We start from the raw sequence: 16528 nt of genomic DNA on the forward strand, positions 1-16528 counted from the left end.
AGATTGGAACGCCATATTGGACATTACCCTAGACTGATCCCATCCTCCCCTTCACGGTACGAATGTCGGTAAATTGACTGAACTGTTTGCCACTTGGGCCGACGGCTGGGCGCTCTCAGATGTGTGGTGATGTCTACATCCTACTCATAAGGAATACTCATTTTATTCTCCAGTACATGGTCTCCATACAAGAATTGACAGAATCCTCTGATCTAGATCCCATGTCATTCGGGCCAGCCAATCCACATACCTAGCTAAGGCCTTCTCAGAGCACAACCCCCTAGAGATTACACTTAACTGGGGTATGGTGCCCACTCCAGTGCCTACCTGGAAACTACACCCGCAACTACTTGATGATATCCCATTTCGAACAGCCCTTTCCAACACTATCACTACATATATAGCTGAAAACTGGAACACGGCCCCTTCTAATTTCAATTTGGGATGCATTGAAGGTGGTGGTACGGGGACCATCGATTGGACAATTAGTGGGGGCCCGACAGGAAACACACTAAAGATTACTCCAGGTCGAAAACCGGATGACCACGCCAGAACAGGAAGTAGTGACAGACCATGACAAAAAAGAGGGGTTGCAGACCGCCATTATTGAACATGCCGAAACTCTAGACACATTACGGATAATTGATCATAGGGCTTTCCTGCAACGCAAACACACTGAGGCAGACAGATCTGGCACACTGCTAGCCCATATAGTTCAGGACAGGCCTGACCCACAGGTCATAACTAACATCCGCATACCTAATGGACATACAGCCCATACCCAACGAGAAATAAACTCCGCCTTCCATGAGTACCTTAACATGCTTTATGCAGCACCCACGCCTGTGGAACACTCCTCCATTGCGGAATTCTTGCAGGATTTACCTATTCCAAGGTACAAAAGGGTATAGATGGCCCCATAACTCATTCAGAAATTTGAGTGGCGATAAAATGACTAAATCGTAATAAAGCGCCTGGGATAGACGGACTACCTATTGAATTTTACCCCACATACTCCGAGGCCCTGGTGCCCACACTGGAATTAGTATACAAGACTGCCTTCGAAGCTGGCCATCTCCCTCACTCCACCATGCAAGCACTGGTCACATCCTTACCTAAGCCAGGGCGCGATGGCCTGGAATTGTCCAATTATAGACCCCTCTCCCTGCTAGCGACTGAATATAACATCTTAAGTAAAGCCCTCGCCAATCGCAAACAGCCCTACCTCAATACACTTATACATATTGACCAGTGCGGATTCCTGCCGAACCGTAGCAAGTCTCTTAACATCAGACAACTACATTATGTAATGACGGCCACTCCACAGGCTTATCAGAATGCGGGATGCATAGCACTAGATCTCAGATAGGCCTTCGATTCTCTCTCATGGGACTTTGCGGCTCTTCAACGGTTTGGGTTCCCTGACGCATATCTTAAGTGGGTACGCCTACTATATACATCCCCCACAGCCCGAGCCCGTGAGGTGCGCTACACCTCTGATCAATATACAATTCATAGGGGCACGCAACAGGGATGTCCGTTATCTCCATTATTATTCGTTCTTGCACTGGAACCCCTGGCAATAGCGCTCAGGAGGTCAGCGGAACGGCTTGGCATACTTGTCGATGGTGCGACCCACCTAACTTCCATTTATGTGGATGACATCCTTTTGTACCTAAAAGACCTGACGGACGAGTATGATCCCCTTCCCAATATTTTTACGACTTTCGAACGCCTCTCGGGTCTGGCCATAAACCCGGGTAAATCTGTGGCCTTTTTTTTCAGAGACACACAATACCCACATAACCTGCGGTTTGGTGACTATGCTTTGCCAGTGGCCCCCACTACCTTTAAATACTTAGGTATCCAAGTTTATAGAACACAGACAGATCAAATAGAAGGTAATCTAGTGAGAGCCATAACAGCCCTTCGTGCTAGTGTGGCCTTCTGGTCATCCCTGCCATTGTCGGTGATGGGACGTATTGCGATTTCAAAGATGGTGATGCTCCCTCGCCTACTATACTATTTTGCGAACTTGCCGGTAGTGGTCCCGCAATCTATTTTTAATACATTGAATACCATATTGGTAGAGTTTATCTGGGAAAGGGCCACAGACGACTAAGCCTACGGAAACTCCAACTGGAGGCCGGCAGGGGTTGCCTGAGGGTCCCTGAATTCAGGGCCTAATATTATGCCGGTCAACTCCAATGGCTATCCTTCTGGACCGCTGGGAGGAACTTAGGAGAACTCGGGTACACACCTAGGGAACTAGACCAGGGAGCGTTACACTCCCTACTCTTACCTAAGGCCAAAGTTCCCATGGCAAGCCCCCCCCCTATTAAAGATTGCCCTGCACTGCTGGAAGAAGGCGTTGTGTTATACCTCCTCGATGGTCCCCTACTCAACTAATATCCCTCTCCTAGGTATCCCCACCCCACAAGGTAGACTCACGAAGACCAGGATACATGATTGAATAGAGTTGGGAGTGGAGGACGTTGGGGCGTTCTTTGATGATGGTGGTCTGCTAGACCACGACTCCTTTCGACAGAATACGGGAGCACCGACACAACTATAATTATTACACTCTACCGTATCCCATTACATAAAAAGCACATGGGCCCCACAACGAAGCGAACCCCCACAACACAACCTAGTACACCTCTTATACTACATGGGTAATGGAGGACACCTGGTACACTGGCTATATACGGGTATAAGGGCACACGCCGCGACCACCCTTACTTCACTTCGAAGACAATGGTCTGAGGACTCTACCACGGAAATCGCAGATAAAGCATGCAGGGTATGCTAGAACACCCAAAAAGAGTTTCCCGTAATGCTAAATTTTTTTTTTTTTTTTTTTTTTTTTTGAAAACCTTTATTGACAGTTCAATAAGAACAAGTATGGGCCTACAACCCCCCAGGGCCGGCCGCTAAGCAATCAGAGCAATAACGACAAGTATAAACACAGGCAGCACTTCGGGGAGCAAAATCGTACTGCTAATACTGTGAACAGCGTAAGTAGGGCACCAGGAGAAAGAGGTTTTCATTTTATGATGAAACAAGGCAGAAGGATCAGGTGACAAGCAATTTTAAAACAACGATCACGGATATGCAGAGTAATGAACGTTAGCGATTTACAGCAATCTATTCGGTCAATGGCGCAAACACAAGAACATCAGGATGGGGAAAAACATAGTATACAGTTGCGCCCGCAGTCCCCCGCCAGAACTCCCCAAGAACACCCCGGAAGTTGTGAACACATGGAACGGCAACGAGGCATAGCAAAAGGAGGTGTATCACGCTGATCCCAGAAAAAGAAAAACAAAAAGAATCAGAGAAGAAAAAGGAGGCCATGGAAAAAAAGATGAAAGAATACAGAATCCCCTCCCCCAACCCCCCACCCTGCACCTCTGCAGATGAGTACGGCCCCCCCCCCCAGCAGTGTGCCTGTCGCCCTGGAACCAGACCCGAAATGTAGGAGAATAGGGAAAAAGAAGTAGGAAAGGACCCCCACCAGACGGGGGGGTAGAGAAAGTATTTATAAACTGGAGGAGGGCCTTCATAACAGACCCCCGGCTTCTCCCTCCCGCACGGTAAGGTTCCCCTAAAGTGAACAAGGAACAGCACAAAAACAATCTTCTCAAACCACGATGGGGAGCATTATGCACCTATTGTGCCATTAGCCATGTCAGGAGAGCACACCACCCCAAGCCCGCCCGTCCACTAGGCGACCACCCCCGAGGGGCCAGCCTCATCCCTGACCACTCTGTGGAATTCTGCCCATGCCAACCCCTCGACCCAGCACCATACCCAATGTTCCTAGGCAGAGGAATGTCCAACAACGACAGAGAAGCGACGCACACAGGTGGGGTGGAAGTCTCTGAGCATCAACACAGTCCGCCGCGTGAGGAAACAGGCTTCCCAGTGCTGCCCTAGGATCTGCACTGCACGCAAGGTTCAGGAAGGCAGAAGCAGCCAAAGCAGACATTAGTTGCTGGAGTTGTCTCTGGGTCGCAGGAGGGCATGCACGGGATGAGGCCACCACATCCCACTCAGGTCCAACGCCTCCGGGACAGATCAGGCCCTCAGAAGGTCGAACACACTGTAGCATACTGGCCGGGGCGTCCAGTCGTGCACTAACCTCAGGGGTGGCCGCCACATCGTCCTCCTGCGCGCAGTGTGGGTAGACTCTGTGTTCGTGCGGACAGGCGGGCCGCCACTGCCCCAACTCCGACGCCACACCATCGAGCTTACTCCCCAAGATCACGAAACCATGAACCAAGGAGGAGTGAAGAGTACCAAGAGCCTCGAGGAGGTCGCCGTACCCCAGCTCAGCTCTCTGTGATCTCGCCGCCACACTCCCAAAAATCGTACGCTCACAGGCCCGCTGCGGCCCAGCGGACAGGATGGTAGGCTTCATCGACCCAAGATGGCCGCCAAGTATGCCCGACCCTCACCGGGGCCGGGACCCCGGGACAAGCGTCGCGATGTCCACGTCGCGGGTGACCGGGTTCCGGGGGCAGGCAAAAAACTATCCGTGGTCACGGGCAACAGTCGTCCCCACCACGGACCAGCTCCCGTAGAAATCCGGGGGCGGCCCACAATGATCTGGGCAGGATACGGACGGCGGCCGGGCAGCTCACCAGCAAGGCAGGGGCAGTCACCGGAGGATCTAAGATTTGCACCCCCGGTCATGCACTCGGTCAGCTACACTGGGCAGTAGAAGTGACCACGCCGAAATGTAGGCCGAGTTTGGCACCGCTCCGGTGGGCCGACTCCACCCAGTCACCACCGGCCTCTGTTGTCGCACTGCCACCCGGCCACGGCGTCCACTCGATGTCCCGGCTCCAGGGCCGCACAGGCCGCAAAGTTCAGATGCAGTTTTCTCCGGCGATAGCACGGCTAGAAACCTCGGAGTCACACAGTCGGGAGCCCCTCTCCTTCAGAAACACGACCACGTAGCACAGGTTGAGGATCTCAGGCAGGATATCCGTGCGGGATGCGGAGGTTCACGGAGCCGGGGGTCTACGCTGCCGTCCCGGTCGCCATCTTGGCTCCTCCCCCCCGTAATGCTAAATTGATGTTCATTCAGGCTATGATCCTTCATAGGTCATACCTTACCCCCAAGCGGATACACCGCATGTTCCCAGACGCTTCACATTGCTGCCCCCACTGTAAAGGGGACGAGGCGGACTTTCTCCATATGCTGTGGTCCTGCCCGTGTCTCTGGGACTACTGGGAGGGAGTGCGGCAATCCCTGATCGAAGTCACACAGCTCCCTGTACCAGATGACGTCCTGTCCTGCCTCATTGACCTCCGTAGACGCTCGAAGGTCCAGAAGGTACGACTGAGGTTTGTGGACCTAGCCCTCATTTTAGCGATACGAGCTCTCACCATGAGGTGGAAATCCCCTAGAAGTCCAGCGGTATCCGGCTGGCAAGATGACATGATTCAATGGGGAAAGGTCGAAGGTGCAGACCTTCGGAGGGAAGAAGAGAGGGGGCTCCGTAAACAACCCATTTCACTGAAGTGGGAGGCCATGCTGCTTGAGTTTGGATCACTTGACTTATTACCCCTACGGGGTACCCCAACCTCATAACACACAGTTCATGCGTGACTCTTTCATAGTAGGTTTCAGGACTCAGACCCGTACATTGTACTCCAGGCTCACTGCGGATCCCCCAGCATGGCACTGCTGGCATCCCCCCGTTAGATTATAATAGACACCATAGACACCGAACGACCAGGAGCAGGGGGGGTGGATTAGGGAGGGCGGGAACTTGGTTAAACCTGTTCTTTTTTTTCTTACGACAAATGGAAATATAACTTCTTTGTGATGTACATTTATCTGCCATGATTGCAATGATTTGATACTTACGTTGTCTACTGAGTTCATTTATTCTTTGTTTACTGTTCAACAATAAGGGGAAAATATGGCAGCCTCACTAATTGTATGTGTTGTATCCATTATAAGTACAACAAGCATTTGCAATGCAATAGGTCTCGCATTTGCAAGAGTTTGAGCTATTGGCATTGTAAATGACAATGCCTTTTATTTATGTGTTTTGAAAACCTGCAAGCGGTGCATAAACACGCACTTTGTACTTGTAGTCCTTGCTTACGAGAAGCAAGGCTGGTAGTAAAAGAGATTCAGTTACTGCCAGCCTTGCTTCTCATAGGCAGCGACTATAAGTACAAAGTGCGTGTTTACACACCGCTTGCAGGTTTTTAAAAACACATAAATAAAAGCCATTGTCATTTACAATGCCAATAGTTTGTGTAATGTGCTATGTGAAAAGCTCGATGTGTGTGTCCAATACATATATCTGAAAGCATTCTTTGACATGCACTGAGCAGCACTCGCGCTGTGCTCCAAAAGGGGCCCATTTGGTGCATGTGAGAGCTGCAACGCTGTTGTGCAAATTGCAACCTCGCCTCTTAGAAGTGTGACACTGACTCTAAATCTGGTTGGGAGCACACATACAGGCTTAGAGATGCAACTGCTTCATTACAACACATTCTCATCGTCAAACAAAAAATGCATACAAAAAGCTGGGAACTGCAGTTATGTTGGGTGTCTCATGTGCGCAAAAGGGTAAAAATGGCAACAAAAACTAACATTAGAATCACGTTACGTGATAAGAGGATTAACTGTGATACCCCACTACCTCGTGAGCATTCGAGCTTGAACTTGACCAGAAAAGGGTCAAAATCAATGGAGCACACGCCGTTCACAGCAACTCCCGAGCCTTACCAACTACCAGTGGCATCACAAAAACTCAAAACGAAAGCACCGACTCTTACAATGAGAAAATCCCTCATTTTGGAGCTGCGATGAAAAATCAAAGCGAGCGCCCGACTGAAACCAATTGCAAACAACAATAAAGCCCAGGAAGAGAATGTGAGGAATTCCGAAGGCTAGTAAGTTAAACATTACCACACCTAAGACGTTGCAATTCAAATCCAGCTAAAACGAATTAAGGCGTTTTGTAAATGCCTTCAGACTTTAAAACCTGTCAGTGCACATGTATGATGTACATTACTCATGCGTTATATTTTTAACGAAAGACCATCATTTAAAAGAGGAAACGCAACAAACATAACAAACAAGCAGGAAGTGGGATAAGGGAGGGGGTGGCAAATGGTGATCACTTTCGCGGCAGCCTTGATGTTCTCAGTGGCCGCGCGGCTCACTGAGAACATCAAAGCGGCTGCGAAAGTGATCAGGCAGGCTGACAAATGGAGCGCGCGCCCGGCGCACATGCACTGTATTTGGAGGCCTGAAAAGCACTAGTTTGCACTTCCAAATCCCCCGTTTACTAAAGCTCTCGCCAGAGCAGCGCTAAAGCGCTGGCTCAGGCGAGACCTAAAAAGACTGTCTATTTGTCATTTTCATTGCATTGGCTTTGATGTGAAGGTCACTAATAAAGTAAGTTTTAAAAAAAAATGTCTACTGCAAATGTCATAATTGTTGCGTTGTGTGACACAGACTTACAGCTGTCCTGCTTCTTTGTTTGTGTACCTGTGAGCGCTGCATGCATCTTGACTCTCAGATTATGTGTCCTGCATGTAACATGATTCTGTAGTTGTGTGCTAGTGAGTTCACATACATCTCTCCTGCATGTATGTTGGCTTGTGGCAATATACCTGTGACTTAATGACGTATCTTGACTCTGGAGTTCTGTGCTTGGACACCCCTGATTGCTTCATATATCTAGACTCTGGAGTTCTGTGCTTGCACACACCTGATTGCTTCATATATCTAGACTCTGGAGTTCTGTGCTTGGACACCCCTGATTTCTTCATCTATCCTCTGGAGTTCTGTGCTTGGACACCCCTGATTGCTTCATATATCTAGACTCTGGAGTTCTGTGCTTGGACACCCCTGATTGCTTCATATATCTAGACTCTGGAGTTCTGTGCTTGGACACCCCTGATTGCTTCATATATCTAGACTCTGGAGTTCTGTGCTTGCACACGCCTGATTTCTTCATCTGTCTAGACTCTGGAGTTCTGTGCTTGGACACCCCGGATTTCTTCATCTATCCTCTGGAGTTCTGTGCTTGCACACCCCTGATTGCTTCATATATCTAGACTCTGGGGTTCTGTGCTTGGACACCCCTGATTGCTTCATCTATCCTCTGGAGTTCTGTGCTTGGACACCCCTGATTGCTTCATATATCTAGACTCTGGATTTCTGTGCTTGCACACCCCTGATTTCTTAATATATCTAGACTCTGGAGTTCTGTGCTTGGACACCCCTGATTGCTTCATATATCTAGACTCTGGATTTCTGTGCTTGCACACCCCTGATTTCTTAATATATCTAGACTCTGGAGTTCTGTGCTTGGACACCCCTGATTGCTTCATATATCTAGACTCTGGATTTCTGTGCTTGCACACCCCTGATTGCTTCATATATCTAGACTCTGGAGTTCTGTGCTTGGACACACCTGATTTCTTAATATATCTAGACTCTGGAGTTCTGTGCTTGGACACCCCTGATTGCTTCATATATCTAGACTCTGGAGTTCTGTGCTTGGACACCCCTGATTTCTTCATCTATTGGAGTTCTGTGCTTGGACACCCCTGATTGCTTCATATATCTAGACTCTGAGTTCTGTGTCATCCACACCCCTGATTTCTTCATGTGTCTTGAGTTTGGAGCTGCGTACCTGTGACTCTCATTTATCTTGTCACTGGGGCTGGGTACTCGTGATTTGCATGTGTCCCGTCTTGTGTCTGGGTACCTGTAACTCATAGATCTATCTTGACTCTGATGTGCGGTAGTGGTGCCCCTGTAAACCCTTAATCTATCTTGACTCTGAGGTTCAGTCTCCTGTAAATGACTGCAGTGGGGCTCTGCTGTGAGTAGATCAGCACTCAGAATGTCTAATCCTCTTCTCTGTTAATCGCTGCTCTGCTTGGTCCATCTCTTATGGTATTGTTTTGAAAGCGCACATATGCCTTCGTATAGCTTCTGTCTCTGAGAGTGCAGCGTTCGGACTGAGTCCTCTTTGGTATCGAGGCACTTGTCTTTGTTTGGTGCCAAAGATGTGTTGGTGCCAGAGAAGGCTTCCTTCCTCTTCACCCCTGGCTCACTCTGACCCTGCTTGCTAACTTTGAGTGCATCAGCTGTTTGGTGTGTCTGGTTCTGAAGCTGTTGACTGCTGGCATGCTTGTTTGTCCTGTGTGGGTTGGGATTCAGTGGAATGCAGGTTACGTACATAAACGAGGAAGCAAGAGTCTTGCTGAGTTTCTTGGAAGTTGCTTAATCACATTTCAAGTGGAAGGATCAGGCTGAAGTGCTGCGAGAGCTGCTCATGAGTCAGTTCTGTTTTTATGCCACGAGTCCTACTTCACTTCCCTATCAGGCGCATTAAAGGATGTGAGCAGAAACGGAGGCAAAATGCACCAAGACCTACCCATGACTAACGACTCTGTCTTTGTGCAGATAGGCCAGCTTCACATGCCTTCGAGGAGGGCTCGGGACCGAGCCATTGTGCACTGCAAGCTAGTCAAGGGCCCAGACTGTTTTTGTGCCACTAGGCCTGCTTCACATGCCTTCGAGGAGGGCTCGGGACCAGGCCAGTGTGCACAGCAAGCTACTCAAGGGCCCAGACTCTGTCTTTGTGCCACTAGGCCTGCTTCACATGCATTCAAGGAGGGTTGGGGACCGGGCCAGTGTGCACTGCAAGCTACTCAAGGGCGCAGACTGTCTTTGTGCCACTAGGCCTGCTTCACATGCCTTCGAGGAGGGTTAGGGACCGAGCCAGTGTGCACTGCAAGCTAGTCAAGGGCCCAGACTCTGTGCCACTAGGCCTGCTTCACATGCATTCGAGGAGGGTTGGGGACTGGGCCAGTGTGCACTGCAAGCTACTCAAGGGCCCAGACTGTCTTTGTGCCACTAGGCCAGCTTCACATGCCTTCGAGGAGGGTTGGGGACTGGGCCAGTGTGCACTGCAAGCTACTCAAGGGCCCAGACTGTCTTTGTGCCACTAGGCCAGCTTCACATGCATTCGTGGAGGGTTAGGGACCGGACCAGTGTGCACTGCAAGAGGGCCCAGACTGTTTTTGTGCCACTAGGCCTGCTTCACATGCCTTCGAGGAGGGTTAGGGACCGAGCCAGTGTGCACTGCAAGCTAGTCAAGGGCCCAGACTGTTTTTGTGCCACTAGGCCAGCTGCTCCTACTTGTGAGAAGAGCTAAATGTTGGTCCCGAGTGGCGAGAGCACAGTGCAAGCTACTCCAGAGTAAAGACTCCGTCTTTGTAGTGCAAGGCTGTCTTCACATGCCTATGAGGTGGGCGTTATGTGAGCGTAGACCGTACCAGTGCTTGTGCTGTGTGATCTACACCCAAGTTGAGGGTTGAAGCATGCGAGTAGAGGCTGCACAGTGGAGATGTTTCTGCCAGGCTTTGCTCGCCTACCAAGAGCGAACATGGTCTTTGGAACCATAAAATATTGGGCTCTAATCAATTATTTGAGATCAGAGGCCCTGATAAGTGTATAGACTATCCCAGTTGCAAGCTGCAACTAAGCCATACTCGCTGCAGTGTAAATATACTTTGTGGGTTATTGTGGGCAGAAGTGCTGGTTGCTTGTCAACCTCTGCACATTCAGCTTCCTCATTATCTGACCATCTACCTTGCACATGCAGCCCTCTTAGCGATGCACTAAGTGTGTAGGTGAAGCCACAACTGGGTGCTCAAGTATTTCAATATTACACTTAGGGATGTCCTCAGAATAGTTTTGGAGTACATCCTTTCAGATCGGGATCACACATGGACAGCTCTGGCTACAGTTTGCACAGTATTAGGATTTTGAACTGACCGCTGTCTCTAGTTTGTGCAAGATTAAGATCTCGTAGTGACCGTTTTGGCCATGGTTCATGTAGGATTGGGAACTAGCATTGCCATCTCTCTCTGGTTGGTACTAGAATAAGCATCTTTCATTGCTGGCTCGCTCACTGGTTTATATAGGATTAGCATCTTGCCTTGCCAGCTTTGTCTCAGGTTTACATAGGATTGGCATCTCGCCTTTTCAGCTCGGTCACTGGTTTATATAGGATTAGCATCTTGCCTTGCCAGCTTTGTCTCAGGTTTACATAGGATTAGCATCTCGCCTTGCCAGCTCTGTCTCTGCTTTATATAGGATTAGCATCTTGCCTTGTCAGCTCTGTCTCTGCTTTATATAGGATTAGCATCTTGCCTTGTCAGCATGGTCTCTGGTTTGTGTAGGAATAGTATCTCACCTTGTCAGCTCTGTCTCTGGTTTACATAGGATTAGCATCTCGCCTTTCCAGCTCTGTCTCTGGTTTATATAGGATTAGCATCTCGCCTTGCCAGCTCTGTCTCTGGTTTATATAGGATTAGCATCTCGCCTTGCCAGCTCTGTCTCTGCTTTATATAGTATTAGCATCTCGCCTTAACAGCTCTGTCTCTGGTTTATATAGGATTAGCATCTCGCCTTGCCAGCTCTGTCTCTGGTTTATATAGGATTAGCATATAACCTTGTCAGCTCTGTCTCTGGTTTACATAGGATTAGCATCTCGCCTTTCCAGCTCTGTCTCTGGTTTATATAGTATTAGCATCTCGCCTTGCCAGCTCTGTCTCTGCTTTATATAGTATTAGCATCTCGCCTTAACAGCTCTGTCTCTGCTTTATATAGTATTAGCATCTCGCCTTGCCAGCTCTGTCTCTGCTTAGTATTAGCATCTCGCCTTGCCAGCTCTGTCTCTGCTTTATATAGTATTAGCATCTCGCCTTGCCAGCTCTGTCTCTGCTTTATATAGTATTAGCATCTCGCCTTGTCAGCTCTGTCTCTGCTTTATATAGTATTAGCATCTTGCCTTGTCAGCATGGTCTCTGGTTTGTGTAGGAATAGTATCTCACCTTGTCAGCTCTGTCTCTGGTTTACATAGGATTAGCATCTCGCCTTTCCAGCTCTGTCACTGGTTTATATAGAATTAGAATCTCGCATTGCTGGCTTGGTCACTGGTTTACATACGGGTTAGCATCTCGCATTGCCGATGTCTCTGGTTTATTTAGAATTAGCATCTCTCACTGACCGCTGTGTCAGGTTTGTACAGGATGAAGATCTTGCTTTGTCAGCTCCTTCTCTGGTTTCTGCTGGAGCAGGACCTTGCATTGACCGCTCTGTCTGGCTTGTGCATGATTAAGATCGTGCATTGACTAATTGTTTCTGGTTTCTGCAGTATTGGTATCTTGAACTGACTGCTGTCTTTGGTTGGTACAGTTTTAGGTGCATCTCTGGTATCTGTAGGAGTAGGCTCTTGCATTGATGGGCACTGCCTTTGGATGTGCAGGATTTCTATGCTTTGTACAGGATTAGGATCGCAAATTGACAGCTCTGTTGATGCAAGATTGGGTACTCACATTAACAGCTCTATCCCGGATTTGTGCAGGTCAAGGATCTTGCACCGGTGGCTTTCTCTGCTTTGTGCATGTGAAAGATCTCATATTTACATCTTTTCCTCTGGATTGTAGAGGATAAGGATCGTGAATTGACAGCAGTCTGGTTTGTACACAAGTGTCTTAGATTGACAGCTGTGACTTCTGGTTCGGACAGGATTTGGAACACTCATTAACCAGTCTCTGGTTTGGACTGGATTAGGATCTCACATTTGCAGCTCTATCCAGTGTGTGCATGATTAACTGCTCGCCTGGAGAGTTGTCTCTGGTTTGTGCGGGATTAGGATTTAGATCTTGGCATTTCTATCTAATTTGTATACTCTCCGGGTCTCATGTTGACCCTCTGTTTCTGGTGTGTGCAGTATTAGGATCTCACTTAATAACTTTATCTGGTTTGTGCAGGAAGCCGGGCCTATGTCCTCCTGTCGCTGAGCCAGCAGGATGGCATTGAGCAGCACATGGACTTCGACAGTCGCTACACACTCCTGGAGCTGTTCGCAGAGACCACATCCTCGGAGGAGCACTGCATATCCTTTGATGGAATCCACTTGCCACAGGTAAGAGTAAGAGGGAACATTCATCTGAAAGAACAGCCAATGTGTGAGGGTTCTACATATGCCAGTAAGTAGGACAGAACTAGTGAGTACTGGTAAGGGAATTGCAGTCAAGTCTTCCTCCAGGTGAATGTCTTCTAACTGCCCTCTCTACAGTGCCAACTGACTCTCTAAATCTGTTCTGGGGGCTTTTGGGTGTGCCACTCCACTGCAGTGTTCAGGCGAGGCTACTCAGTCTTCAATGTTTTCTGATACTGAGCATGGTATCTGCAACAGTATCTGTAAAGCTGCAAGTCAACAGCCTGCGATTGAACAGGTTAGTGAGTCAGCCCAGTCGGCCACGGAGCGCCAACGTCTCAGGGCCCATCTGACCCCACCACCAAATCCGCTGTCTCAGGCAGCAGCCTGCAGCGTTTAGGATCACCAATACCCTCCTCTGCCAAATGGTTTTCTCTTATTCTTCCGGCTCCTGCGCAGAAACTATGACCAGGCTCCCGGCCATCCACCAGTTACAGAGCGGTCCTCTTGGTCTGTGTTCCGTTGTCACCAGTCAGGATGTTTCTTGATCCATTGATGTGCGCTTTCCGGGTCGTCAAATAAAATAGTCTTACTAGCGAAGATGATTTTAAAGCATACTTGGAAGAGGAGCATATATTGCATTTGCATGGCGCGGAGTTGTTTCACAGGAAGGAGCGGTGCTGCTGTGCAACCTGTATTGTATAGTCTGGCAACAACATAATCTACGCGGAGTCATGGGTGTGGGCCCCCTTCTTACGTGCTGCCCGGAGGATTGCATCCCTGTCTGCAAAGTTAAGGATGCATGCTATTATTGTTGGGGGGCGAAGGTGGGCTCCCGGTAGTGGGGCAGGGTGCCATGGACCTGTGGGTCCCTTAAACCAGGAAGCACGATGATAGATCAACTGTTGGGGGTGAAGTCCATGGGGTTAGGACCTTCTACACCATCTGGGAACCAACCGCACCAGGTGGCTATTGTTTCGCCACGAACGCCCTTCTGCCGAACTGTTTTTTGAAGTTGCAAGAAATTTTCTTTCAGTGTGCAGACCATGTCCTCAGTTCAGGGATGCGGCCCTCTGCCTCCATGACTTTGTCCACTGTATTCTGCAAGTCTTGACAAAGTAGGGAGAGGACAACACTGATTTCCCCAATTGTTTCCTCCAGTGAGAGGCTTGAGTCATGAATAGATTGAAGTATAGTGCTTGCTGAATCGGGGGGGGGGGGGGGGTCTTCTCTGGGCAGTCATTGAGATCCAACTGATCCTCCTCAGGGCGCCTTGGGGCTTCGTGAATTTTCAATGTGGCTCTGGCCAGTGGGTGGTGTTGATGTAGTGTTAATTTGTCTATCTCTATATCCATCGTTCGCGAAGCTTCTATGTAAACCAGATTACAAGTTTATTGGCGTGGGAGCAGTATGTCCTGGGGGTAGTAGAGACCATAGTGCTCAGGACAGAGTGGGACCTCCATGTTGCGAGGCGCTCCTTGGGTGTCTCGTGGTGCAATGCAGGGCCAAGCCGTGTCCCTTATGCATTCACCGATGTCAGAGTTGCTCTGCTGATGGCCTGTCACCGGATGAGGACGGTTGTTTGACGGAACCATGCATGTAATTATATTGCATGCCTTAACAACGTGGTTTTTTATCACGATTTCACGACTGTCTCTTTACCATGTATGCCTTTACAATGAATTACATTGTAAAGGCATATGCGTGGTAAAGATTACACATCCCAGCCCCACGCCCTAAAACCGGCACCCAGCCCTAAAAACTACCTGGACCCCAGCCCTAAAATCTACCCTGCCCTGAGCCCTAAAACACGGCCCCCAACCCTAAAACTGCCCAGATCCCCGCCCTGAGCCCTAAAATCCGGCCCCCAGCCAAAAAACAACTCAGACCCCAGCCCTACTCACCAAGCCACGGCACAATCCTTCCTGTTCCTTCCATTCTACCCACCCGTCCTCTGTGAATCTAGAACGTTAACTGCCTTTACCACGCATATGCGTGGTTCCGTCCGCGTTGTAAATGCAGTTTCCCGAGGAGGACAGATTACGGGTGGGATTGCAGGCGGAGCCTAGAGATGTGGGACCGTCCTGTTGGGTGTCCAGGCTTCCTTTGCATTGTTGACTGGCAGGAGACTGTTAATGTGCAGTGTTGCCTGACTAAGTGCACTGCAGTGTTGCCTAATGGGGTGTTCTACATATAGTGTAGTTTGGATGGGAGCTCTTGACGTGCATTGTTGTCTAGTGTGTTGCTGTACAAAACAAATCCTCTGTCTTTCTTTTCCAGATCCCTGGGAAGCTGCTCTTCTCGCTGGTGAAGCGTTATTTGTGTGTCACCTCCCTCGTGGACAAACTGAACAGCAGCAACGAAGAGGGGGCGGAGTGCCACGATGGAGTTGCAAACACAGGCCTTTTGGGGGAGCGGAGCCGTGTGCAGAGAGAGTTTGAGTTCAGCATGGCAATGGCCAACCTCATATCTGAGCTGGTGCGAGTCATGGGCTGGGACCGTGGACAGCATATGGACTTTGGTTGCTCTGGCGGTGAGGAACAGCCACGAATCATTCGTTCCATCTTCCAGCCCAAGATGCCAGGCTGTGCCAGCATCCACGTGGCGATGGAGCCACCACCACCAGCTGTGGCTCCTCGCAAGAAAACCGACAAAGAGTTCAGTAGCCCGTCGGATTTTGCAAGTCGTAGCAGCTACGTAGATTACGTGCAAGAGACCCTTAAACCAGGCTTTGTTGTGCGGATGCTGGAAGACTATGACGAGGTCAGCGCTAGTGATGAGGGCGTGTTTCTGCAGAGCAACAATGGCATGCCACCCGTGCAGGTGAGGAATCTCAGGCAAACAATGGTGGGCATCTTGTTTTTCTGTGAGCGAGGAGTTCAGGTCCCAGCTTTGGAACCAGGAATTCTGAAAGCACATCCTGACATCCACACCTGATAAAAACTGCGGATCTTTGGGGGAATCACTTAATTTATCTGCGTCTTAACTTGCAAACAGCAAGGTCAGAAGGACTTCTTGAACAGTCGTGTTTGGGCAACCAGATGTGGGCAGCATGTCTTGTGAATTTGAAAGCTGCTTCATAGATTTAATCATCTATTGGACCTTCAAAAAGCTGGTTTCAAAGTACTCGAAAAAACAAATTGTATGTTTCCATTAATTCTTAATGATCACCAATACTCTTGTTTTCTAAGAACTAGTAATACAATCAGGAATGCTTGGCTGGCCATATTCTTTCATCAAGTTAGCTTGTCCTTGATGTTATTTCCAAGTTGTACTTCTTAGGCCATGTCCTGTTCTTTCCCATCCCCTTTCTTGTGGCATCCCATGAGCCTCTTTGTTTCTACCATTTTATTTAACACTGAGCTTCTCCCATTGACCTTTGGTTGAGTTGTTCTGATTCTCGTTTTACTCACTGATGGAGACATAAAAAAAGTAATTTGCAAACCGTGCCTGTACTCTAAAAACAAGGCAGCACATTGTGGCATTTGTAAAACCTTTCCTTGCAACCCAGTGTGACAGAA

The 16528-nt window shown here is 49.0% G+C and overlaps 1 protein-coding gene across 1 annotated transcript in view; it reads left to right on the top strand.

Moving 5' to 3' along the window:
* The window catches only part of CUL9 (cullin 9), a 751325-nt gene that overhangs the window by 84925 nt on the left and 649872 nt on the right, over positions 1-16528 (top strand). The window contains exons 4-5 of the mRNA XM_085610160.1: positions 12838-12992; positions 15288-15830. Of these exons, the coding sequence (XP_085466286.1) occupies positions 12838-12992; positions 15288-15830 (698 nt within the window). The remainder of the gene's footprint in view (positions 1-12837; positions 12993-15287; positions 15831-16528) is intronic.

This window comes from Triturus cristatus, chromosome 6 (genome assembly GCF_964204655.1).
Source record: "Triturus cristatus chromosome 6, aTriCri1.1, whole genome shotgun sequence".
NCBI classification, from domain to species: Eukaryota; Metazoa; Chordata; class Amphibia; order Caudata; family Salamandridae; genus Triturus; species Triturus cristatus.